General features: G+C 46.9%; 2 protein-coding genes across 4 annotated transcripts; both read left to right on the forward strand.

The window, feature by feature from the left end:
• The first annotated feature begins 375 nt into the window (after nucleotides 1-375).
• On the forward strand, nucleotides 376-11,820 carry PORCN (porcupine O-acyltransferase). Of its 3 annotated transcripts, XM_080910578.1 has the most exons (15): nucleotides 376-482; nucleotides 1,119-1,287; nucleotides 2,360-2,552; nucleotides 2,936-2,979; nucleotides 3,216-3,397; nucleotides 3,477-3,607; nucleotides 3,722-3,739; nucleotides 5,079-5,093; nucleotides 5,182-5,307; nucleotides 5,495-5,595; nucleotides 6,892-6,968; nucleotides 7,061-7,124; nucleotides 7,219-7,304; nucleotides 8,332-8,442; nucleotides 11,437-11,820. In XM_080910578.1, exons 2-15 carry the CDS (start codon nucleotides 1,152-1,154, stop codon nucleotides 11,536-11,538), a joined length of 1,386 nt encoding a protein of 461 aa, XP_080766704.1. In that variant the 5' UTR covers nucleotides 376-482; nucleotides 1,119-1,151; the 3' UTR covers nucleotides 11,539-11,820. The 3 variants fall into 3 exon arrangements, with proteins under 3 accessions (XP_080766704.1, XP_080766705.1, XP_080766706.1); XM_080910580.1 differs by lacking the exon at nucleotides 376-482 and having other exon boundaries at nucleotides 1,244-1,287; nucleotides 2,431-2,552; XM_080910579.1 differs by lacking the exons at nucleotides 3,722-3,739; nucleotides 5,079-5,093.
• Nucleotides 11,821-12,956: 1,136 nt separating this feature from the next.
• EBP (EBP cholestenol delta-isomerase) lies at nucleotides 12,957-19,618 on the forward strand. The gene is made up of 5 exons (XM_080910585.1): nucleotides 12,957-13,056; nucleotides 14,985-15,343; nucleotides 18,131-18,167; nucleotides 18,275-18,405; nucleotides 19,148-19,618. The coding sequence occupies exons 2-5, from the start codon at nucleotides 15,043-15,045 to the stop codon at nucleotides 19,369-19,371; spliced, it is 693 nt and encodes a 230-aa protein (XP_080766711.1). The 5' UTR covers nucleotides 12,957-13,056; nucleotides 14,985-15,042; the 3' UTR covers nucleotides 19,372-19,618.
• The last annotated feature ends 6,148 nt before the right edge of the window (nucleotides 19,619-25,766 follow it).

Genomic DNA, 25,766 nt, shown 5'->3' on the forward strand with positions numbered 1-25,766 from the left:
CTGACCACAAGGGCGAGCATTTTGGCAGGAAAGGGGCTAACCTCCTCCCTCCCCTTATCTTTTCCATTTTGGTTCTTAAGGATTATAAAATAATCATTAGGAAGTGTTTTCTTGGAAGTTGGGAAATTCTTGCGTCCCAAACGTTCCAGAGCTGGAATGGCAAGTGGCCTGAAAAGGGCACCAGGGAACCTTCTGTGAGCCGACGTGCTTCAGCGCCCCGCGCCCCCCAACCCTGAGGCTCCTCCTCGCGATGCTCGGGCTCAATCCTCCGGGTCCCCGCCCCGCTCCCGCTTTCCGATTGGAGGAACTCAGCTGCTAGCCCGCCCCGGGATTTAAAGGGCCCGCTCGGCCGGCCGCGCCGCCCTGGGAGCCACTGCTGGTCCCGGCCTTGCGGCCTGCGGGGGAGGCTGCCCGGAGGAGGTGGAGACAGTGGCAGCAGTGTGCGTCCCCGGCCCCCAGGACCACGGCTTCCTTTCTACCAGGTAGGTCTCCAGCAGTGCGCGCGCGGTTCCCACGTTTCCATCCTTAAGCCGGCCTCGGGGGCGCGGATCTATACCCCTTGTCCTGGGACCTCGTCCGCATCACCTATAGGACTCCCTCCCTGCTATGTCCCCTGCCAGCACTTCCACTTTCCTGCAGTCCCTCGACCAGGACAAGGCTTTGTTGGCGGCTTTTTGCTGAGTGGGGTGAGATGAAGCTCGCGGAGGATACATCCATACAAGGAGAGATGCACACGGCCCCTAAGTGTCACAGACTCCCCCTTTCTGCACTCCACATTGAGTGACTACCTTGGAAACCAAGGAGCCCACTTCTTCCGCCCATTTGATGCATATCATCAAGAATGCATATCATTTTATCATCAGCAAACCGGACTGTTCACAGCATTCAAGATACACAAGGTCCTTCATTCCCTGCGGGTCACAGTGCATCCAGGACACCCACTGATATCACAGTTGGTGGTTCAGCCCGATGTACCTGATATTCATATCCTCCCCCAAAGCCTTCCAATAGCACCCTGGGGGGTTGGCAGCCCCAAGCTGAAGTCCTGAGTGCTTAAGTCCAAACCTTGACTGTGGGCAGCCCCATGGATATCTTACTCTGTGTCCTCCCTTTGGCAGATCCATCTGTCCATCCATCTGTGTGGGTCCACAATGGCCACCTTCAGCCGCCAGGAATTTTTCCAGCAGCTACTGCAGGGCTGTCTCCTGCCTACTGTCCAACAGGGCCTCGACCAGATCTGGCTGCTTCTTACCATCTGTTTCGCCTGCCGCCTCCTTTGGAGGCTGGGTAAGTGCCTACCAAACTGTGTTCCACATCAGGTTTTATCTTATCTGTCACATTCATGGATATCAAGCTATACCTTAGCCTGCCACATCCTGCAATGCCAAACCACAGACACCTACAGGTCCAGCCCCATTATATCCCATTAAGCTAAGCCCCCTTCCACCACAACACATCCACCTCAGCCCACACTATGGCCAGCCACATCCTATGTTAAACCGAGACATGACCTTCAGCATCTCTGCACTCTGGGATGGTGGGATCCTGAACTGTCTATGTCCCAAGGTTATCAGTCAGCTCCCAGATTGCTGGTGTTAAAAATATCCGATCCCAAAGCGTCGAATGCATGAAGAGTCTGCCAAGCTGAAATTTTCACATGCTGGACTTCCAAAATTTTGACATTATTAATGCCTATAATCAGGACATGGTGAAATTTCTGGATTCTTAGATTTTATGAAGGCCCTAAAATTGTAACAAAGTCAATATCCAAATGAGAGTTTTCGAAATCCCCAGGATTCCTATAGGATACAGACATTTCAAAAAACCAAAGGTTCTCTAATCAGCTCTTTTCATCTTAAGTGGGTGTTTCCTTCCCCCTCCCCCAGGCTACTGAAAAGCTGAATGTATACTAATATATTTACATGTCAATCACCCAAAATTGCTCTATCTTTCTGCCTGTCTATCCTCTTTCTGAATCATTTCCATTAACCTGATGATATCATGACTCTTCACCCCAAGTCCCTCAGTATATGGTCCCTGAGAACAAAACAGCCCCCAACACCCACACACAGAGGCATGGTCTCATCCATCGTCCCCACCTTGTCCAACATCAACTGATAACTTTCCTTTCAGTGTCCCTGAAATATCCTTAGTGGATGTTGCTTTTTCAATCCAGGCCTTGCCACACATGCCAGCTCTCCAGTAGCAGCTTTGGGTCCCCTTAGACCCCAGCATGTTCTAGGCTTTTGCCCAGACTGGGCCCTATTGCCCAAGTCCTTCCTCTGTCGCCAGACTACCAACCTCCCGCTTCTTGTTTTCCCTCCCGGTCTCTGTCTCTCTCTCTCCCTCTCACCCTAAGGGTTACCGTCTTACCTGAAGCATGCAAGCACCGTGGCAGGTGGCTTCTTCAGCCTCTACCACTTCTTCCAGCTGCACATGGTTTGGGTCGTGCTGCTGAGCCTCCTGTGCTACCTCGTGCTGTTCCTCTGCCGGCACTCCTCCCACCGAGGCGTCTTCCTCTCCGTCACCATCCTCATCTACCTGCTCATGGGGTATGGGTGTGCATCCTCACCCTCCCCCCACCCCCCTGTTGGCAGAAGGCAGGCGGGTCCCCAAGGCCTTGAGGAAGTGGTCCAAGATAGGATGGCATGAGATTCTAAGGAGCAAAAGAGGAGTCAGGGACTATCATTCTGCAAGGAAAGGATACCAGAGAGGGCGACAAGTGTTCCTGAAGGGGACCTGAAACACATGTCCTTCCATGAGGCTGCACAGGATAGGTTGAACATGGGCTTCCCCTGGAGGAGGGGGTCTTGGGACTTTTTTTCTTACTGTGTTATGTGGGTTAGGAAGGAACCCCTTCAATACCTTGGTGCCTCCCTGTAGTGTCCAAAGCCCTAGGAGGCATAGGCCCAAGAACATCACCTTTTTTCCTCAGTGAGATGCACATGGTGGACACCGTGACATGGCACAAGATGCGAGGTGGGTAGCTCTATCCTCCCACTTCCCCTCCTCATCTCCTTAGAGCCCTCCCGGACTTTGCCCCTTCATAAACCACCATACAGTGTAGGCTTCCCTTTCCCCTGACATCTGTGTCTCTGTTTCTTTCTATCTATCACTGTGACTTCCTTTTCCTCTCACCTCACACGTGGTGCACCCTTTCTTTCATGGTGACATGCTTTCTTATCCATACACTTGACCATGGGCCCCACACATAGGGGCCCAGATGATCGTGGCCATGAAGGCGGTGTCTCTGGGCTTCGACCTGGACCGGGGCGAGGTGGGTGCAGTGCCCTCACCTGTGGAGTTCATGGGCTACCTCTACTTTGTGGGCACCATCGTCTTTGGGCCCTGGATATCCTTCCACAGCTACCTACAGGCTGTCCAAGGCCGCCCACTGGTGAGCTCCTGGGTGACCAGGTGGGCAGGGACTGTGGGAACCGCCATGGGGCAGTGCTCATGGATCCTTGATCCCACAGAGCCGCCGATGGCTGAAGAAGGTGGCCCGGAGCCTGGCGCTGGCCCTGCTGTGCCTTGTACTGTCCACTTGTGTGGGCCCCTACCTCTTCCCCTACTTCATCCCCCTCGACGGTGACCGACTCCTTCGCAAGTGAGCACAGCCTTCAAGGCCCCTATGTAGCAGTGAGGGGGTTGGGCAGAAGGCTGGGTCTTCCCAATTCTGAGCCTGTCTCTTAATGCTTCTGTCTGTCTTCTGTTACTACAGCAAGAAACGCAAAGCCAGGTAAATGAGGGCAGGTGCTGAGGGCAAGTGGGCTGACCAGGGCTGGGCCAGAGCCTTGGACCAATTGCTTCCAGACATCTGAGTCTGACTGACCATCTCTCTACCTCATTACCGCACAGAGACCAAGTGTCTGTCTGTGGATGTCTGTTTGACCAAGATTTGGCTCTGTGATTCCATGTGTGACTGACATTCCAACACTACTGTGTCTGGATGTCCTTCTGTCGTACCACTGGAAACAAGCGATGTGACTGTAATGGGAAGTGTCAAGTGTGTATTAGTTGGTGACTCTAAACTGTCTGTGATTCCGGAAGACAGAGTTGAATCGTTTGTCTGTGGCCACTGACTCCCTGAGTGTGGAACTGAATCCTGACTGGCTGGGCTGTGCATTTTCAGTGGTGGGCTTGTGTGGCTGTCACTGGCTAGGGTAAAGCTTTGTTGGTGATTATAGCTTATCTGTAACTCTGGTTTGCCTGTACAGCATGCAGCGTGCCCGCTTATGATTGACTCTACCAGCTTGTCTGCCTTCTCAGACTGCTTGCTGCTTACCCGAGTAAAGGATTCTGGCAAGCTACGAGCCGGTGTCTGTATTTGCCCACGACCGTATCTAGCTGTTTGCTAGTGGTTTGACTGTGTGACTCTCTCCCTTTACTTACTGGCTCCTGGTTATGTCTGATAGATACTGAATGAGACTCCAAAAAGTAGCCCGGGCAGTGGTGGCACGCATCTTTAAACCCAGTGTTCGGGAGGCAAAGGCAGGCGGATCTCTGAGTTCATGGCCAGCCTGGTCTATAGATAAGTTCTGAGACAGCTAGGGCTACACAAAGAAATCCCATCTTTTTAAAAAAAAATAAGAGGGGGGAGGGGAGGGACAGACTCCAAAAATTGAAATCACTTGACCCTGAGTTAAACAGCAGGACACAAAGCCCAGGCCTAATTGAAACATTTCTGTGTAGGATGCTCTCTACTTTCTACGCTGTCTGTGAAATTGACAGTGTATGTGTGCACAGTGAGTGTTCAACTGTCCCTGTATCTCACTCAGACTTTATTTTATTGTCTTAGAAGGTGACAAACTCTGGTTAGAGAGCGGAGAGGCTGAGAACCTTTTTGTCTGGCTGTGTGGCCATTTTAGTGTGCAGGGCCATGTCACATGCCAGCTCACCCATTCATTTGAGCCACGTGAAACCAGTCACCTGACAATGTATGTGTGTGACCATTACGGTCTGCTTCTTTTGCTACCATGTTTCTGTCTTATCTATGAAGAACTCAGGCCAACTCCCAGGCCCTCTCTGACTCTCTTTTTTCTCTTCTCTGCTGCATTCCTGACCCCTTGGGGCCCTAGGGGCACCATGGTAAGGTGAGTCCATATGGCCGGGATGATGTAAAACATGGGGGGTGTCGTGTCGAGGCCCAAATGTAATGCCTCTCTTCCTGGCCCTTCACAGGTGGCTACGAGCCTACGAGAGTGCTGTCTCCTTCCACTTCAGCAACTATTTTGTGGGCTTTCTGTCTGAGGCCACAGCCACATTGGCCGGGGCTGGCTTCACGGAGGAGAAGGACCACCTGGAATGGTGGGGAGGGCTTTGGGGCCCCTTCTCCCACAGGGTGCTGCCTGAAGGAACTGTAGGGTGGTGGGAGGTGTTCCTGGGAAGGGACCAGTCAAGACAAAAACAAACAAACAAACAAACAAACAAACAAACATAGCCACCAGATAGCTTGAGATTCCAACTGTAATGGAATGTCTGTTTTTGCCCACAGGGACCTGACAGTCTCTAGACCGTTGAATGTGGAGCTGCCCCGGTCCATGGTGGAAGTTGTCACAAGCTGGAACCTGCCCATGTCTTATTGGTTAAATAATTGTGAGTCAACAAGTCACCACTCCAGAATAGTTGGTGATCAAGGGCTTTTCATACATTTGTACAGCAAACATTTACTGAGCAACTATTGTGTGATGGGCACTGAAGATACATCATAGGCTGTTAGTGTATTTCAGTTTTATCCCCTGCACTAAATAAAAACTGGGTGTGTACCTGCCTGTCGTCCCAGGTCTGTAGACGTGGAGGCTAGAGTGTCACAAGTCCAAGGTCATACTCAAATACACTGAGCTGTTTTTGAGCCTTGGATACATGAGATCCTGTCTCAAAAATGAGGACTATTAGGAACAATGACAAAACTGCACATTTGCTAACCTGGTAGAACTGTCACTTTGGAGGGTGGATAATAAATAAGAAAGATAAGTAATAAGAAGTAAATAAGAAAGTAAGTCAGGGAGTGGTAAATGCCACCATAAATCATAATGATGTTGAAATGGGAACCAGGGAATGGGGAATGATCTGGATATTATGGACAATTTATACAGGGAAAGTTTCACTGAGGAAAAGGGAAGGAACAAGGGTGAGGAATGGGACAGATGGAGAGAACAGCAGGTGCAAAGGTCCTGAGGTAGGAGTTTGCCTGGTGTGTATGAGACAGAAAGGAAGTCGTTAGGGGAATGGAAACAGCTCCAAGGTGAACCATTGCAAGCCTCTGAGTTGTATCCCCAGAACCTGAAGAATTCTGGTCTATGGGCAGGCTCAGGGAGGGGTTGTAGCAGAACATGAGTTCAGAGAGATCCTCAAGAGGCTCCTGGACTGCCTTTGACTTTTCCTTTGGGAGACAGTCACTCTGAGCAAGGATGGGATCAGAGGAGAGTCATTTGGATATTTGGATCATAACTGATCCCCTTTGAATTTTGTTGTTGCTGTTGTTACTGGATCCCTCTGGCTCAGTGGAGGAAAGTGGAGGGAAGACAGAGGAAGAGAGCAGTGAGGGCCACTGTAGCTGACTGAGGATCAGCAGTAGTGCTGGCCACAGCCCACGATGAGAAGTGGGCTTCCAAAGGAAGAGCTGATTACATTTGCTAAGAGTGTGGCTGTGTGGGAAGGGAGAATTTTGCCCTGAGGACCTGGAAGCGTGCAGGGTTGGCTTGACCCTGGGAAGTCTGGCTAAGGCAGAGTGGAACACTGGGAGGTCATTTTCAGGCTTGTGACAGTTGAAGACCTCGTAAGAGGCCTCCTGAGGGGCCCTACAGATTATGGTTATCAGCCTACCTGTGACTCTCTAGAAAAGCCGGTGGACGTTCCAGAAATCTTGACCCATGTCTCTTCCACCTGCAGATGTTTTCAAAAACGCCCTCCGCCTGGGGACCTTCTCTGCTGTGCTGGTCACCTATGCAGCCAGTGCCCTCCTGCACGTAAGCAAGACAGACCTGGATCAAGGGAAGCTGGGGGTGGGGGATTCAGAGCCTTCTCTTCACTCTCCTTGTCCCCTTGTCTGGGTCTCTAGGGCTTCAGTTTCCACCTGGCTGCTGTGCTGCTTTCCCTGGCATTTATCACATACGTGGAACATGGTAAGTGCAGACAGGGCCTGGCACAGTACAGGTGGAAGGCTCATGGGAGGCTGGAGCCGATGTTCCCTAAGGCTAACCTTCCCATACTGTCCAGTCCTCAGAAAGCGCCTGGCTCAGCTCCTCAGTGCCTGCATCTTGTCGAAGCGTTGTCTGCCCGACTGTTCGCATCGGCATCGCTTGGTGAGGGTTCATCATGGGTAACCTGGTACCCAACACTGCCCTTCAAAAATGTCGCTTGTATCTGTCTCCATCTTGTATCTGTCTCCGGGTGCCCAGCCTCCTCTTCTGGTGTCTGAGACATCCCTAAAAACATTGCCTCTATTCACTGGCATCTGTTTCTCTAACAGGCATTTATTGAGCACCTGCTGTATACACACCTGGCATTCGTTTCCCCCCACACACTGAATATTTATTGAGCAACTGCTGGTTCTAGGTGCTGGAGACAAAGTGGTGAACTAAAGCAGGCCAAAGTCCTGGCCCTCTGGGACAAAGATTTTAATTGGGGAGACAGGAAAGTCAGTCAAGGCTAAGAATAGTTTGCGAGGTTGCGCATCGCGCTGAGCATAAGGAAAGGGGGACGGGAAGTGTGGTGGTGGTTTCCCTTTTCATTGGGAAGGTCAGAAAAGCCTCCATGGGTTAGGCAACTTCTAAGTCCTTTAAGTAAGGAAGGGAAGGGAGGGAAGCCTTTCAAGAAAAGGGGGTACCCATGTCAAAAGCCCCACCGCAACATGAGCCTCTTTGAGGAACAGTGAGGAAGGAGGCCACTGTGGCTTTAGCAGAGTGAAGGGAAAAAATGGGCCCTCTAGGTCAGGGCTGGATTTGTTTCTTTCTTTCTTTCTTTTTTTTTTTTTTTTTTTTTTTTTGTTGTGTTCATTCTGTTTGCCATAAAAAATGCGGACACCCTCACATTTGTCTCCTACCCAGCGATGATGTTCACCACTATAACCCCCTCCCTGGCTCAAAACCCCCCATTATTGCTACTCTGCCTGAACACTCACATCTCCCCCAACCTGGAAGACCAACACCCTCGTCCTTGGACACCTCGGCTCCCATAAGAAACTCCTTGAACCATCCCTTTCCTATCTTGGGGTACCCTGGGCATCCCGGGACCCAAAGTGCCTGTGTTCCCCCTGAGCTTCCCTGCATAGGTGCAGGGGGAACAGTGAGCAATTTCAGCTGCCAAATATATCCATCTGTCCCCCCACAGGGCCTGGGGGTACGAGCCTTAAACTTGCTCTTTGGGGCCCTGGCTATCTTCCACCTGGCCTACCTGGGCTCCCTGTTTGATGTCGATGTGGACGACACCACAGAGGAGCAGGTGAGGTGGGGCCCTGGGCCGGGAGGTGAACCAGGGATGGCAGTTACTGTTTGGGGGAACCTTGAAGACCAAGGCAGTGAGAACAAGCCAGGGTCATGTGTCTTAGCTTGTAAAAATGCCTTCCTTCATCTGCCCACTGTCTCAAATTGAAGGCTGGCTAACTGCAATATTTATTTACTTACTCTCTAAAATTTATTCTATTGCAACAGAATACAAAATCCAGGCCTTTATCTCATTTTTTAATTACTAGGAACTGAATGGAGACCCTCCCTCCTCTTAGATACACTTGCTCTACCTCCTAGTCCCAGATTTCAGCTTTGTTTGTAGCTTTGATTGATACAGAGTCTCAGGTATTTATTCCAGGCTGGCCTTAAACTCAGTATTTACCCAAGGTGACCTTCCTGCCTGCACTTCCCAGTGGGCTGGGATTACGGGCATGCACCAATGCACCACACCCAGTTTTGTGGGCTGCTAGAGACCAAACCCAGAGATTCAAGACATGTAATACTGTGTTACACAACCCAGCCATCTCTCTGTGTGTGTGTGTGTGTGTGAGAGAGAGAGAGAGAGAGAGAGAGAGAGAGCGAGCTCATGTAGCCCAGACTGGTCTCAAGTTTATTATGGAGCCAAAGATGAGCTTGAACTTCTAATCATCCCGCCCCCACCTGCGGTGTGGTACATTATAGACCTGCGCCTCTAGGCCCAGTTTATGCTGTGCTGAGGATGGAGTCCAGGGCTTCCTGTGTGCTGAGTAAATCACTCTACCGACTGAGCTACGTTGATAGCCCTGGATTCTGCTTTAAAAATGCTGTTTCTTAGAGTGGTGATGCAGGTGCCGGCTGCTTGGGATGCTGAGGCAGGGATGTCGTGTGAGCTGAGGCGTGTTGCCACCTGTGCAACATAATTAAGAGCCTACTTTAAAAATTCTTAGTTCGAAAATTAATTCATGGCCTTTGAAGAATCTAAAATTTACTTTTTGTTTAGTTAAATCTTACTTTCTTTCTCTCTCTTTTTCTCCCTCTTTTTTTCGAGATAGGATGTCATTATTCCAAGTCTCAAACTCCATATCTTTCTGTCTTAGCTTCTCCAGTAGTTTTTTTGGTTTTTTTGTTTTGTTTTGTTTTGTTTTGTTTTTTTAATTTTGTTGTTTCTAAGACAGGGTTTTTCAGTGTAGCCCTGGCTGTCCTGGAACTCACTTTGTAGACCAGGCTAGCCTTGAAGCACTTTAAAAAAATTCTTTACTTATATATTTTATGTATATGGACATTTTGTCTGCATGTAAATTTCCAGAGGAAAGCATCATATCGGAACTACAGTTACAGATGGCTGCGAGCCACCATGTAGGGGCTAGAAATTGAACTCTCCCACTGCACTGGAATTCTGGAAGAGCAGCCAACGTTCTTAACTTCTCAGCCACCTCTCCCCAATTTTTAAATTCTTAATTAAAAATAAAATTTCGTGTTATTTTTCTAATTATAAACATTTAAAGATTTTTGCATTCAAATTGAGTGTGGAAAATCTGGGTTTGCAGCTGGGGTATGGTGAGACATGCTCCCAGCTCTCAGGAGGCAGAGGCAAGCCCAGTCTCTGAGCTCAAGGCCAGCCTCGTTCACGGAGTTCCATAGGTTTTCCTGAGTTCCAGGACAGCCAGGGTTACACAGAGAAACCCTGTCTCCTAAAAAAGTAAGTAAAACTCTTTTTTTTTTTCTGTTCTGCTATTATTTCAGTCCAGGCTGGCTTGAAACTTGTTTGTCAAATCTTAGTGTCCCTAGTGTGAAGATTACTTGTATCTCCGGGCGTGGTGGCACATGACTTTAATCTTAGCACTCTGGACACAGAGGCAGGTAGATCTCTGAGTTCAAGGCCAGCCTAGTCTACACACAGGTCAAGTTGTTGGACAGCCAGGGCCACACAACGAAATGATGTCTTGAGAAAAAGATTGCACGACAGCTGTCACAAGCATTTTGGTTTCTTGTTAGAGAAAAAGACCCTCCTTACTTCAGCCTCCCAAATTGATGATATTATTGGCAGACATAAACCACCAAGTCTGGCTTTAACATCTCTTAAAACATTGGGTGTGATGACACATGGTTTTAGTCTCGGCGCTCAGGAGGCAGAGGCAGGTGGATTTCTGTGAGTCTGAGGCCAGCCTGGTCTACATAGTACGTTTCAAGCCAGCCAGGGTTACACAGAGAAACCCTGGCTTGACTAAAACTTTAGGACTGGGAACAGTTCTGTGGTAGAGTCCTTGTCTGCCATGCTTCGAATGTGATCCTTAGCACCCTTAAACAACCCAAAAAGTAAGCATAGTAGAGATTCACCTCAAAATGCCCGTGCATTCATTTTTATCCATTTATTAACTCTCTTCCTCAAAGCATATCAAATATACACACACTATATTTTAGTTTCTGTCCCCTCATTTTTTCGCCTTGAGACAAGGTTTCTCTGTGTAGCCCTGGCTATTCTGGAACTCACTCTGTAGAACAGAGTGGCATCATACTCACAAATCCGCCTACCTCTGCCTCCGGAGTGCTGAGCGCTGGGACTAAAGGTGTTTGTCACCACTTCTGACTTCCCCTGATTTTTTTCTTTCCCTTTTTTTTTTTTTTTCATTGCAAAAATTTGACATGGTTTACTTTGTCCCTTATTGGTGGACACTCAGATTTCCAATGGTTTCATATACAAATGACTTCAATGACAAACGTGACCCACCACATCCAGCACATTGCTTGTTTTTAAAATGACTCTTTTTGGTGTGCTGGAACTCAAAACCTACGGCCTCCCCCAGGTAGACCCTTCCATCAAGTTGTATGCTCAGCCCCTTAAAATGATCTTTAAAGAAGAAAAGAAACTATTTGGTCATCCTTGATAAGTACCTAGACCCTTCTGTTATTCAGGAATATGAAGTACCAAAGATCCCTGGGCAAAAGATGGGTTTTCCCAAAACTCTGTCCTTGTTGAATTTCAAAATCATGACTTGTTTCTCTCCCACAGGGCTATGGCATGGCATACACTGTCCACAAGTGGTCAGAACTCAGCTGGGCCAGTCACTGGGTCACTTTTGGATGTTGGATCTTCTACCGTCTCATAGGCTGAGGCATATGACCTTCAGAATCCCCTCCAATACACCTCCTTAGGGTGCCAACTCTGATGAGGGATGAGGGAAGGCCCTTTCTCCTTGACCCCTTTCCATTCTTGAGCCCCAACACCCCTCTACACAACATACAAAAACACACAGCCTTTCCATGCCTGTCAATCCTCACCCCACCACCAGGCAGGAAGGGGGTGGTCCTTATTTGGGCCTAGGAACGGTGACTACTTGGGGAAGCAGAGAGGAGCAGATCTAGGGCCTCCGTGCCTGCCTTCTCCCTTTTTTATATGCAGTTTGTTATTGTCAAATAAAAGTAGAAATTCCACAACAGGCTCGTTCTTCACTGATCGGAGGGGAAGAGGAGAAAGCAAAGAAATTCCACCACAGATCAGGATTTGGAAACAAAGTCGCGGAGAGGGAGTACATTGTGATCTATTTGCCTTGGATTCAAGATGGTCTCTGATTGGCTAGTGAGTCCAGGATGGCGGGGTCCTGATCCTTCTTGTGTAGAATTGAGGGATCCCTATTCTGATTGGTTCCTCAGGTTAAGACAGAGGGCAGAGGAAGGTGAGACAGATGAAAGTCCTACTGGGCTTTAGGACTAAGGATTATAAGTTAAAAACGAGCAATTTGAGATGGATCTGTTTTCTGACCGAATGCTGATGAGGTCTGTTTGCCAACTTGTTTAGCGTCCGTGCCATTCTCTTTGGCTCTTAAGACCTGGCACGGTGGACTGGAGAGATGGCTCAGCGGTTAAGAGCATAAAACTGCTTTTCCAGAGATCCTGAGTTCGATTTCCAGCAACCACATAGTGGCTCACAATCATCCATAATGGGATCTGATGCCATCTTCTGGTGTGTCTGAAGATACAGCTACAGTGTACTCATACATAAAATAAACAAATCTTTTAAAAAAACAAAACAAAATTGGCTCGGTCGAGAGTCTCCACACCAACTGCTCTATGGGAGTGAGGGTTTGAGGGTGTCAGATGCAGTTGAACTGAATAGTTCTGAGCTCTGGTGGGCGCTAGGTTTGTGCTGAATGTAATCCACCTGTCGTATTTTCTTTGCTATCGGACTAAGAATGGGTCCGGGTACTGTTTGGTTGCCTAGAAAACTTAGAGATAGAGGATCACGCAACTCTGGTTCACTTGCAAATGTAGAGGATTTCCTATTTAATTAACCTCATCTTGTACGATTGATAAGGGGGCAGGGAAATTGAAGCTCAAAATAGCATAATTTTGCTATCGGCAGAAAGCTCCCACCGACCTTGGAGGTCTCCACCCAACTCCTGACTTGGTCTCAGCCAACAGGGAAGATGACACCATAGGCGAGGACAGGGCCTGCGACATACGGAGGACTCCTATTGGCAGAAGCCACCTTCTCCACTTCACTATTGGTCCGCTCCCTCGGGCGGGGAAGCGGGAGAGCTGAGCGGAACTGGGGCTATTAGGGAGCCTGCAGGTCTTCCTGGAAAGTCGCAAGCCTGTGTTAGGAAGTCGCCCCGCGATCGCGCCGCCTGGGGTGAGTGCCCTCCACCAGCCACCTTGCCCGAGTCCCTTCACGTGCCCAGACTCTCCACTACAGAGGTTTGTCTGTAAGCCCTGCCCTACCCTGCGCCTGCGCGGGACCCGGGCCCTAAACCGGTTGTCCGGACGACGGAAGATTCGCCCTCTCGTTGGGCAGTTACGGTGGAAGGTTCTGGTTGTGATTGGTGGTCTCTGGGCTTGGTTCCCCTTTCTCTTGGCTGGCGCTGCCCGTGAGACCCCTGCATTTGCGACTCGTTGCTTGTTGGCGGGGTGGCACACTAATTGCTTGGAGTGTTGCTTTTGAAATGCAGTGCTTGGGGCCACAGTTCTGATTGGTCGTCTCTGCAACCCCGCGCCCCACCCCCAGCAAACTGAGCCCCAAAGTGCTAGGACCTAGCTTGGTGATGGTGACTTTCCCACCAGACTATGACCATACTCTTGACTAGCAACAAGAACTACAACTCGATGTTGCTGGCAGTGCAGCCTTAGGATTCCTCTTCAGAGCCTCAGGAGCCTCTGCCTAGGTTCTCCGGAGGCCTTGAAAGCTGCGATGTAAGAATATGTTAGGATGTATCACAGTGAAGCAAAGTTTGTGAGTTTATTACAGCAGAAAGGCGAGCTGCACTTAACAAACGGGTGTTCAGAAAGGAACGCACCTAGGTGCCCCGCAGAAACTATTTGACATGGAGGTCTTGGAAGCTACTTAATTTCTAAGTTTGTCTATTTGTTTGAATCTTGCTATGTAGCTGTGGCTACCCCGAACTTTCTATGTAGATAAGACTAGCTATGGCAATCCTTCAGCTTCACCCCGCCCCCTCCCCCGAATGTTGGGATTTAGGTATGTGCTACCACGCAGTGTTATAACTAAGTTGGAATATTAAGGAAAGTGTGTGCTTGTGTACTTATTTCTTACATCCACTGTCCTTGAGGGTCAGATTTCAGTAAAGACTAGCACACGTATTTGGCAAGGACTTTATACTTTAGTCCAGTTTTGTGCTGTTTCACAGACTGGCTTGCAGTTCTTTTATAGGTGGTGACCTACTCAAATAGGTTTTGTTATTACCTAGAGAACGAGGAGGACCTTTTCCCTTCTCATAGCTCGATTTTCTAACTGGCTCTCCCGTCACAAGCCCAGGCCCACTTTCTGTTGCTATACCACCTCCCAGAGGCCTCAGACAAGCCTTTATTCTATATGAGGTTTCAAATCTGAGCTACATTCCTTTCGAAAGATTTTTTAGATATTTATTTACATACATAAGTACACTGTCGCTGTCTTCAGACACACCCGAAGAAGGCGTCGGATCCCCTTACAAATAGTTGTGAGCCACCATGTGGTTGTTGGGATTTGAACTCAGGACCTCTGGAAGAGCAGCCTTAACCACTGAGCCATCTCTCCAGTCCCCTACATTCTTTTTTAAAGATGTGCGTTATTTTATATGTATGAGTATTTTGACTGCATGTATGTCTGTGCACAAAAGCCAGAAAATGTTGGATCCCCTGGAAATAGAGTTAGTGATGTCCTGAGCCACCATGTGGATGGTGGAAATTGAACTCGGGTCCTTTGCAAGAGCAAGTGCTCTAACCCACTGATACATCCCCAGTTTTATTCTTAAAATGCCTCAAAATTAGATTCTCTCTCCTTCCACCTCTTTCCCCACCTCTCCTTAGACAGAGTATTACTTTGTAGCCCTGGCTGACCTGGAACTCACTATGTAGACCAGGGGGACCTCAAACTCACCGAGATCCACCTGCCTTCAAGGGCCTCATTACATAAATGGATGTGACACCAGGCTCAGCTAAACTTGGTCTTTTTAAAAATCCAGTCTTACAAGTCGTTCTGTCAAATAATAGAGTTCACTTACATTTCTTGTTGAAAAGAATTTGGATTTGGTTTATCTCACCATGTGCTTTCTGTTTGCCCAGGTTTTCCTGTTCCTTTTTTCTCCACTTATGTCCAAAGCTGCCAGCAGCCCATAGAAACATGGCCACCAATATGGTCCCCTTGCACCCGTACTGGCCCAGGCACCTGAGACTGGACAACTTCGTGCCTAATGACCTCCCGACTTGGCATATCCTGGGTGGCCTATTCTCCATCTCTGGGGTCCTAATTGTGATCACATGGCTGTTGTCTAGCCGAGCTTCTGTTGTCCCACTTGGAACTGGGCGTCGACTGGCCCTGTGCTGGTTTGCTGTGTGTACATTCATTCACCTTGTGATCGAGGGCTGGTTCTCCTTCTACCATGAAATCCTTCTCGAAGACCAAACCTTCTTATCCCAACTCTGTGAGTCCTGACTTTTTGTATGATGGGAGGGAATATTCTGGGTAGAGATTCACTTTGATAGTTATCCACTCACCAAGAATTTCTTCCTTTTTTTTTTTTTTGCTTCTAATTCTGTTAACTTTTTTCCTAATTTATTTAATGTATATGAGTACACAGTAGCTGTCTTCAGACACACCAGAAGATTCAGACACACCAGAAGAGGGCATCAGATCTCACTACAGATGGCTGAGTCACAATGTGCTTGCTGGGATTTGAACTCAGGACCTCTGGAAGAGCAGTCAGTGCTCTTAACTGCTGAGCCGTCTCTCCAGCCCTGTTAACTTTTATTTTAAGCCTGAGCAGTTGTTTTCTGTGTTGAGAGTTTTTATTTTTATTTTTTAAATTAATTAAATTTTATTTTGTATTTATGAGTGTTCTGCCTGCACATATGTGTTTACGTCTCATACATACCCATGGAGGCAGGAAGAAGGAATCAGATCTCCTGAAACTGAAATTAAGGATGGCTGGGTTTTTCTTGGTTATTTATTTATTTATTTATTTATTTATTTATTTATTTATTTATTTATAGTATAGAACAGAGTTTATTCAGGGCATGGGGAGTGGAGTTAAAAGGGTAGTAGGAGCAGAGAGAGAGAGAAGAGGAGTAGATGAGGCCGGCTATGAACCTGTGAGGGGGGAGGGAATGGGGAGAGTAGGGATAAAGGGGTAAGAGCAAGAGAAGCAAGAGACTTTTAAATATATATATGTATGTGTATATATATATATATCTATACATGGGATCCGATGCCCTCTTCTGGTGCTTCTGAGGAAAGCAACAGTGCAGTCACATATAAAATAAATAAATCTTTAAAAATAACTTGATGTGCATGAGTGTTTTGCCTACATGAATGCCTGTATAATTCATTCATGCAATATCTATAGATAAAGGGGGAATCGGGACTCCCTAGGACTGGAGTTAAAAAGAATTATGAGTCACAGTGTGTGTGTCCTGACCTCCTGAAAAGCAGAACTTAACCACTGAACCATCTCTCCACACATGCAGTGCCTATCATAGGCCTTTTTAAGTTTTTATTATATGATAGATAGATAGATAGATAGATAGATAGATAGATGATAGATAGATAGATAGATAGATAGATAGATAGATAGATAGATAGATAGATAGATACAGACGGGGCCTTACATAAACGTGACTGGTTTGGAATTTTCTGTGTAGATCAAGCTGGACTTAAATTCGCACAGATCAATTGGTTCTGCCTCCAAACTGCTTAGATTAAAGGATATGCTACCATTCCCCATTCGGTTAGGGACAGTTGTGAGCCTCCATGTGGGAACTGAACTGAACCGAGGTCCCCTTCAAGAGCAGCAAGTACTTTATCTTTGAGCTGTCTCTCCACAACCCCAAACTTGTTTGTTTTTTTATGTTTTGAGACAAGACCTCACAGTACAGCTTTGGCTGGCCTGGAACTCTATGTAGACAAAGCTAGTGTTGAACTCAGAAATTCTCCTGCCTCTGTTTCCCAGGTACTTGGATTAAAGGTCTCTGCCACCACACCCAACCTGTTAATTGTTTGATTGCACATATATTCGTATGAGCCATTATATAAATGGTAGTATGGTATACATGCAGTTTCAAATGTTGCTTTTAAAAATGGGGTCACTCCTCATTTCGTAAAGCACTTTCAAAACATAAACATTATAAAATTATTTGGCTTGTATACTAATGAAGGGTATTTCCCCCAAGACTTCTGTATTATGACAATGCCTTTTTGGCCCTATGAATAAACCTGCTCTGAGCATTTTATTTTACATACACATACACACACATGCATATACATACACACAGCTGTTTTGTGGTTTCATTATCTTGGATAACTATTTACAGGTGAATGGCTGGGTCTTATGGTCTATGGTTACAGTTTTAGGGGTGTAGCTCAGCACTGTAGTGCTTACTTGGCACATTCAAGGCCCTGGGTTTCATTTGGTTTGGGAGAGAACCCTACCAAACTGTTTTCAGAAATGATTGTATGGTTATAGTCCCATTGGCTGAACAGTGGAGTTCTGGTTTCTCCACATCCACTTGGTTGTAGTCAGGTATTTCCTAAAGTTTAATCCCTCTAGAAATGTGATGATTCACTGTGGTTTTAATTTGCTTTCCTTGGGGAGTAATGGTGCTTTGAACGCCTTCTGTATGCTAGTTAGCCATTTGGAAATCCTTTGGGAAGAGTCCCTTGCCTGTACTGGGGTTATAGTTTGGGAGAAGTGTTGGGAATACAACCCAGGGCTTCAGACGTGCTCTACCACTGAGCTACATTCTTGGACCTTCTGATTATCTGCTCACTCTTCCATGCACCTATCTGTTCCACATGTATGTGTGCATGTACTTGCTCAGGCCACCCAGTCCCACTCTACCCCACCCCCACCTTTCACTCTCCATCTTTTTTTTTCCCAGAGTCTCATGCAGTCCATGCTGGCTTCTAAGTATCCAGTAGTTAAAGGATGAACTCCTCCTGCTTGTTTCTCCCCAGTGCTAAGATTACAAGCATTCAGCATCACACCAGAGCCACATGCTCCATTGTTTAAACCTCATTTATACCACTTACTATGTAACCATAGAAACATTGTTTTTATATCAGTTTTTACACAGACTATATAAACACACACCTTAGGAGCAAAACTACTATCTCTGTTGTACAGGGAGGGTATCATAAGATTTGTTGATTTACAGTGATTGTCATAGAGTTCCATTCCCTGACTTGATTCTTCATGTATCTCTGTTTCCCTCAGGGAAAGAGTATTCCAAGGGAGACAGCCGATATATCCTGTAAGTATTTTGCCTCTCAGTGGAAAACCTGCATTGGTTTGTGACAATGGGAAGTTGGGGACACTAATGAGAGCACAATGATGCTAGTGTCCATTTTTCTCTTGCAGGAGCGATGGCTTCATCGTCTCTATGGAGACTATCACAGCTTGTCTCTGGGGACCACTCAGCCTATGGGTAGTGATTGCCTTCCTCCGCCATCAACCCTTCCGCTTTGTCCTACAGCTTGTGGTGTCTGTGGGTGAGAAACCTGGCACTTCAAGGGTTACTGGGGGAATCCATAGATACAGGCACATTTCCGTGGGTGAGGTCTCCTAAGTGTCCTTTCAGGGGTGAGACATACTCAGTTATAAAGCTCCTTGGGGTCTTGAAACACCCAAACCTATCCTCTCCAGCAGAAATGTATATTTCTCTTCATTCTCCATCAGAGTTTGCCCAAAGCTCCTGGGTCCGGAATCAGGACGGGGGGGGGGGGGTGTTTAGCTTTCTTTTTGTTTGCTTACCTGAGCTCTCTTTAGTTCTGCAATTCCAACTTGTCGTGCATTCTAGGATTTTAAGCTTGCCTTCAGTTCTAGGAAGAGCTGCCTGCTCTGAGTTGAAGTCTCCATGTTCCTGCTGGGTGTGGTAGTACATGGTTATAATCCTAGCATTCAGACGGCTGAGGCAGGAGGATTGTGAGTTTGAAGTCAACCTAGGCTACACAGCAAGAATGATATTCTTTCTCTCTCTGATAAATATACCACACGGGGTGGGAGGGGGTAGGTGTAGTGAGAGAGGGAGGGTTGGGGAGAAGAAGGTAAGAAAGGGAAAAAAAATTCCCCAAACACTGATTTCTGGAATTCGTACCTCATTATGTCAGATTTCCAGCTTTGGTTTTAGAATGTGGGTTGAGCTATTTAAATTGCCTTGGGAAATGCCATGGAGTAAACCTGGCTTAGCCTCCTTGTCCTCATGAGGGCTTTTCCTTTTCTTGCCTCCCACAGGCCAAATATACGGGGATGTGCTGTACTTCATGACAGAGCTACGTGACGGATTCCAGCATGGGGAGCTAGGCCACCCCGTTTATTTCTGGTTCTACTTTGTTGTCATGAATGCCATATGGTTGGTGGTGCCAGGCATCCTTGTGTTTGATGCCATAAAGCATCTCACTAATGTCCAGAGCGTGCTGGACAGCAAAGTCATGAAAACCAAGAGCAAGCATAACTAAAGAGTCAGAGAGTGGGCTGGAACCTTGCAGAGGAGGCGCTCTCCCCATTTATCAGAAGACTCGAATCCTCATCCTCCTCATCCTCTTCATCCTCGAACGGGTTGGAGGGTCAGAACTCTTGGATTTGTCACACTCAGACCTGACGAGTGAGCACACAAAGGGCCAGAGTCAGAAAAGGTAGGGAACACGTGGAGCTACTACCAGGAACCGTGGAAGAGAAGGCCGGGAGTCCGTGATGATGGCAATGTCCAAAACCAGGAAATAAAACGTCTTTAACTATAACACTGAGAGATGTTGAGTTACTAATCCCAGAAATGTCATATCTCTGCCATCACTCCATCATCACATACACCATGTCTACCCTTACAAACCCTAACACTGACTGACTCCACACATGGTCATAATTTACCCCATAGAACCTAGAACTCACTACACAGCTCTCCCTTCAAGGTCACCCTATCATCCCATAAATCCTGCCAGTAACCTCATAGTCCCCTTAGATTACCTTGGGCTGCCATAACAAAATGGTATGTATTGAGTGTTTTAAGCAACAGACATGGATGTTCTCTGTACTGAGTCATCAGAGCTAGTCAGTCAAGGTGTCGGAAGGTTTGGCTTGATTTTTGTCTCTTTCCTTAGAGCTGCATTCTGTGTTCTCACATCTGTTTGTATGTGAATAACTTTCCTCTTAGGACACTATTCAGATTGGATTAGGGTCTATCAAGCCAGTCTCATTTTTAACTTAATCACATCTTTTAAAAGACCCTGTCTCTAAGAGTCTTGGCCACTTTCTCAGGTTCTGGGAGTAAGGGCTTCAGTATGGGAACCTGAAGAGGACACAGTTCAGTCCTTACAGCCCTGCCCTCTGGACTCCCCAAATCACATCCTTCTTGCATGCAAACTTCGTTTATCCCATTTCTTATTCCTAAATCCTTCGTTCATCCTAGAATCACCTTTTTGGGGGGGGGGGTGAGGGCGAGGTTGGAGATTCTCATCAAAGAGAATCCAGGGTCTTAAGCCAGGGCTCTATTTCCCTGAGCCATGTCTGTCACTCATGAATGATCGTTTTAATTTTTTGTTTTGTTTTTTGAGTCACGGTCTCATTATATCACCTAAGCCACCCTGGATCTCACTATGTGGCACAGAGTAGCAGCCCCTCAATGCTAAGATTAGAGGTGTGTGCTGGTAAGCCTAGCCTTTGACTCATTCATTCATTCATTCATTTGGACAAGGTCTTGCTATGTATTCCAGGCTGACCTTTCCATGAAACTCATGATGAAGTGGAACTGACCCTTCTAGCTCAGTTTCTCAGTAGTGAGATCAGATCATGCCTGTGCTGTCATGCCTAGTTCCTTGCATGGATTTTTTTTAAAAAACATATACCTTTATCTTAATGTATATGGCTGTTTTCTGTGCACCGCATGTGTGTAGCACCTGTGGAAGCCAGAAGAAGGTATCAGATCCCCTGGGACTGGATGGTTGTGAGCCACCATATAATCCCTGATCTATCTTTCCCCTGGCATGGATTTTAATTCCAAATCTCACCTAAATATAAACTTAAGACGAAGTATGAGTCATCCTGAAGCAACAACTCTTATTTTGCTGTCGAATGGGGGAAAAAAGGAATAAAAAAAGGGGGGAAAGAACAAGACTGTTCCTGGGTGCGGTGGAGGAGAACCAGAAACATCTGGCGAGGTTCCGAGTGGACTTGAGCAGACTAGGCTGGGTCACGTGGAAAGAGGGGTGGAAGGGAGAGAGGCTGTATCAGCCAGGAGAACAAAGGTATAAAAGAGGCAGGTAACCAAAATGGCTGAATCATATAAGAAAGAGCCACCTAGCCCCTGGGCTGAAGAGGGTGGGGTATGCCTTGCCACACCCCATAATTGGTAGGACTGAGGAATGCTGGGAGAAGCTGGCAGCTAGGTCCCCTTTGATGTGTTAAATAGGCACCTCAGGCTTTTGTCCCCTGGTTTGACCGCTGTGAACCTGTGAAACAAGGTGACTTTTCTGTTTACAAAGGCAAAACCACAAGTAGGGCATCCCTTTAATCCAGCACTTAAGAAGTGGGGGAGGGAGGGGCGCGGGGCGCAAATCTCTTGTAAATTCCAGGCCAGCCAGAGCTACATAGTGAGACCCTGTCTGGGTTGTCAGGGGCGGGGGTGGGGGTGGGAGCAACGGAGGAGGTAGGAGATTTCATTTCACAATGGAGAACTTGAAAGAAGAAAGGCATCTGAGGTTCCAAGTAAGCTAAACGTCCACTCAGAGTTAAATTTTGGCTTGATGAACCTACTGGGGCCAAAATGTTTACTCTCAGCCCAGGGTGATAGCTTGTCCCACTAAAGCCAAGGAACAGCCTGCCTTTCAGAACTAAGGGGTAGACAGTTCCACCACTGGAATCCCTCCTCCTACAGCCGGAAACCCCTACTGTTCCATAGAATTGCAGAAGGGGAAGAGCCTTCCTTTATTTTGCCCTTCTCTGTCTCCCACTGTCTCAGCTGGTGGTCTGTGCTGGTGTCATCTCACATCTGCTCCTGAATTCTGATAAGGTAGCTGCTTAGATCAGTGAAATATACCCAGCAGTGGTTTTTTTTTATGGGTTGTCTAGCCATCTAGCCATACCCTTGTCTTTTCTCTAGAACGCGTTCTTAGTTTTTGGATTGTGGGTTAAGCCAAAAATGTCCTAAATCTTGTTCCTTTGTCTTTTTTTTCTTTTTCCTTCGATTTTTCGAGACAGGGTTTCTCTGTGTAGTCTCGGTATTTCTGGCTGTCCTGGAACTCTGTAGACCAGGCTGACCTCGAACTTATAAAATGCCAGGATTGAAGGTGTGTGCCACCACCACACTCCACTCCAAACACTTCTCTGCAACTGCTCTGTTCCCCTTCATATTTTCCTGTTGCAACAAGGAGAAGCCGGGTTTCAACACTTTTTCTTTTTTTCTTTCTTTCTGGGTGGTTCTTTCCCTTTTTTTTCTAGATAGGTTCTCATGTTGTAGTCTAGGCTGGCCTGGAACTAATTATGTAGCCAGAATTGCTTAAAATTCATGTGAAGAAATTCTTTCACAGTTCTAGAAGCTAATACTAACAGATTGGGCATCTAGTGAGGGCCACTTTTCCCACTGTGTCCTCACATGGTTGAAGGTTTAGAATGCTGGTCTTTTATTTGGCTGCTAAATTCTATATTCACCTTTTAATATTGGCACAGTGAAGATTAGATTTCAACATAGGAATGCTGAGACTATTAAAAAACATCAAGGCTTTTAAAAGCACATATCCCCAACCTCTTCCTCTACCCAGTTATAAAACTGCCTCCACATCTTTAGATGTTTCTATTAGTAGCATCCATCCTACTCTATAGCAAGTCTGTACTAACAATACGCCTTTAAATCTGGCATATTGGGATGATGGTATTGGCAGTTGCTCATATGTTAGAGGCTGACCTTGAACTCCAGATCTCAAATACTGGGGTTACAGGTATTGTGTCTGGCTGCCAAGTGGTTAAGACAACAGAATTTTCTGGGGTCTGGTAGTGTAAGCGACTTGATAGATCAAGGCAAAAGAATCCAATTTCCAGGCCAGCCTTGACAACTTGGCGAAACCCTGTCTTGAAAAGTTAAAAGAGGGCCAGGCATGTCCTGTCACTCAGGAGGGAGAGGCAGGTGGATCTCTGTGGGTTTTGAGGCCAGCTTGGTCTGCAGAGTGTGTTACAGGACAGCCAGGGCTATGGATGGACCCTGTCTCACAAAACCAATTGCAAAAAAAAAAAAAAAAAAAGGTCCGGGGACCCAGATTCACGGTAGAGTACTCGGCTAGCTTGTGCAAAGTCCTTTGTTTAACTTCACAGTACAACAAACAGAAAGCACATGTTTTCTCAGATTTAGAGGCTGAAAGTTCTCCTTTAGGTTTGCTCTGTCATGAGTCACCTCTCCTTGGTTTGCAGGTGGCTATATCTCACTGTGTCTTCCTAAGGTCTCCCTTCTTTTACATGTCCATGCCCCAATTGCTTCTTCTTGGGCACCATGCAGTTTCACCAGAGCTCAAACTGTCTGCCTCAGTTTACCTTAATCACCTCTTTAAAAGCCCTCCCTCCAAACATAATCACACTCTAAGTAACTGGGAATAAGAACTTCTGCAGGAATTTTTTTATGCGCAGCATTCTGATTGCTCATCCAATATATATATACCCCAGCACTACTACACAGAGCCACAGAAACACCCACTACTCACTGTAGAAGTCCCCACCATGGGGGCTGGAGAGATGGCTCAGTGGTTAAGAGCACTGACTGCTCTTCCAGAGGTCCTGAGTTCAAATCCCAGCAACCACATGGTGGCTCACAACCATCTGTAATGGGATCTGATGCCCTCTTCTGGTGCGTCTGAAGAGATGTACTTATATATAATAAATATTAAAAAAAAAAAAAAAGTCCCCACCACAGCCTAAGCCCTGCAGACAGACACCAGGCACTCGCAGACCACATGGGCCCCATACTATGTAATTCCTGTCACTCATTGTACAGACTCACCCATCATAAACCCTCAAAGCTCTCACTCCATAGGCCTTGCCATTCACCATAGATACTGTGTCATAATTCACTTGACTACACCGATTCCCAGATCTCTCACAACACAACACACCAGCACCAACCTTACAGGCTGGCACCAAAATGTCAGTAAGTAACAGCACCTGCTACTGACAGCATGTCATCAGTCACTTACAGATAGATCCCTTACCACTCACTCTAAAAACCAACTATACCCCCTACCATGGGCTCCATCATTAACCCTTTCCCTTTCTTCTCAATGTCAACTTACCTGCCACTACCTCACAAGTCCTCATCGCTGCTTCTAGTCTCTTGATCACATGTAACACAGGTTTTATCACTGCCCCCACAGAGCTTCGAGACATCCTGTTGCTTGAGCTCAAATCCTGGCTTCATTCAGGCTTTCAGTGTGGGTTTGGAGGAATGTCTTTTGTGTTTAAAGCAAGGAAACAGGTTTTTTGTTGTTGGATATTTTATGTATTTACATTTCAAATGTTATCCCTTTTCCCCTCCTCCTGCTTCTATAAAGATACTCCCCCTCCCATCCATCCACTCCCACCTCATCAGCATGGCATTCCCCTACACTGAGCCTTTACAGGACCAAAGGCTTCTCCCATTGATGCCAGACAATGCCATCCTCTGCTACATATGTGCCTAAAGCCATGGGTCCTCTCCATGTGTGCTCATTGGATGGTGATTTAGTCCCTGGGAACTCTGAGTGGGGGGGTCTGGTTGGTTGGTTGGTATTGTTCTTCCCATGGGGTTGCAAGCCCCCGTCAGCTCCTTCAGTCCTCTCTCTAGCTCCTCTTTTGGGGTCCCCGTGCTCAGTCTGTTGGTTAGCTGCAAGCATCCTTATCTATATCAGTAAGGTTCTGGCAGAGCCTCTGAGGAGGCATCAATATCAGGCTCCTGCCAGTAAGCACTTCTTGGCATCAGCAATAGTGCGGGTTTAGTGGCTGCATATGGGGTGGATCCCCAGGTGAGGCAGTCTCTGGGTGATCTTTTCTCTAATCCCTGCTCCTCTAGTTGTCCCTGCATTCCCTTCTGTAAGTATTTTGTTCTCCCATCTAAGAAGGACTGAGGCATCCAGATTTTAGTCTTCCTTCTTCTTGAGCTTCATAGGGTCTGTGAACTGGGAAACAGTTTTAATACACATATTCCACAAGGCAGCAGGCATGGCAGCGACAGGAATAGCACCAGCAGTCATGAAATGTCTGACCCAGTGTTAAGATCAAAGTCCAGCATCACTTCATTTCACATGTTATTTTTCAATTCCTTGCCCTCTTTGAAGACATGCTGACTTTGCACTGCCTCACACACTAGGCACAGCTTCAATCTCTGTCCATTGTTCTACCTACTCTGTGCTACTTTACCCTCTGCCCTTGAACTTCTTTCCCCATAGCCTTGAGTACTGACGTACTTCTCGACGACGGAGAGTTAGTAAAGTCTACCTCATTGACTTCTGAGTAGATAAAATGTATTGATAGATGAGGTCTGTCTACAATGTATATATTGTATTTGCTAAGTAGAAGAACGAATAGACAAACGAAAGAGAACATTCTCCCCAGAATAATAGATAGGCTCTCCTTTTTTATTGCCTTGCTCCCAGTATCTACACCCAAGACAGAGACATCTTACCCTGCCCAAAAGGGTGTTTCAATGCCTTCAATGCTAATGGACCGATTAGTTCATACTTGAACGAGAAGCAAACTGCCCAACTCTTTCCCAGCAGAAGAAATCAAGCAGGGCATGTAAAACAGGAAAAACACACCAATAACCTTAGCTGGATTTCAAAGAAAAGCCCCTGTTATCTCTAGCTTCCAAAACGTGAGGTATATTTTTTAATGTATATATGCC

This window comes from Micromys minutus, assembly GCF_963924665.1.
Source record: "Micromys minutus genome assembly, chromosome: X".
Lineage (NCBI taxonomy): Eukaryota > Metazoa > Chordata > Mammalia > Rodentia > Muridae > Micromys > Micromys minutus.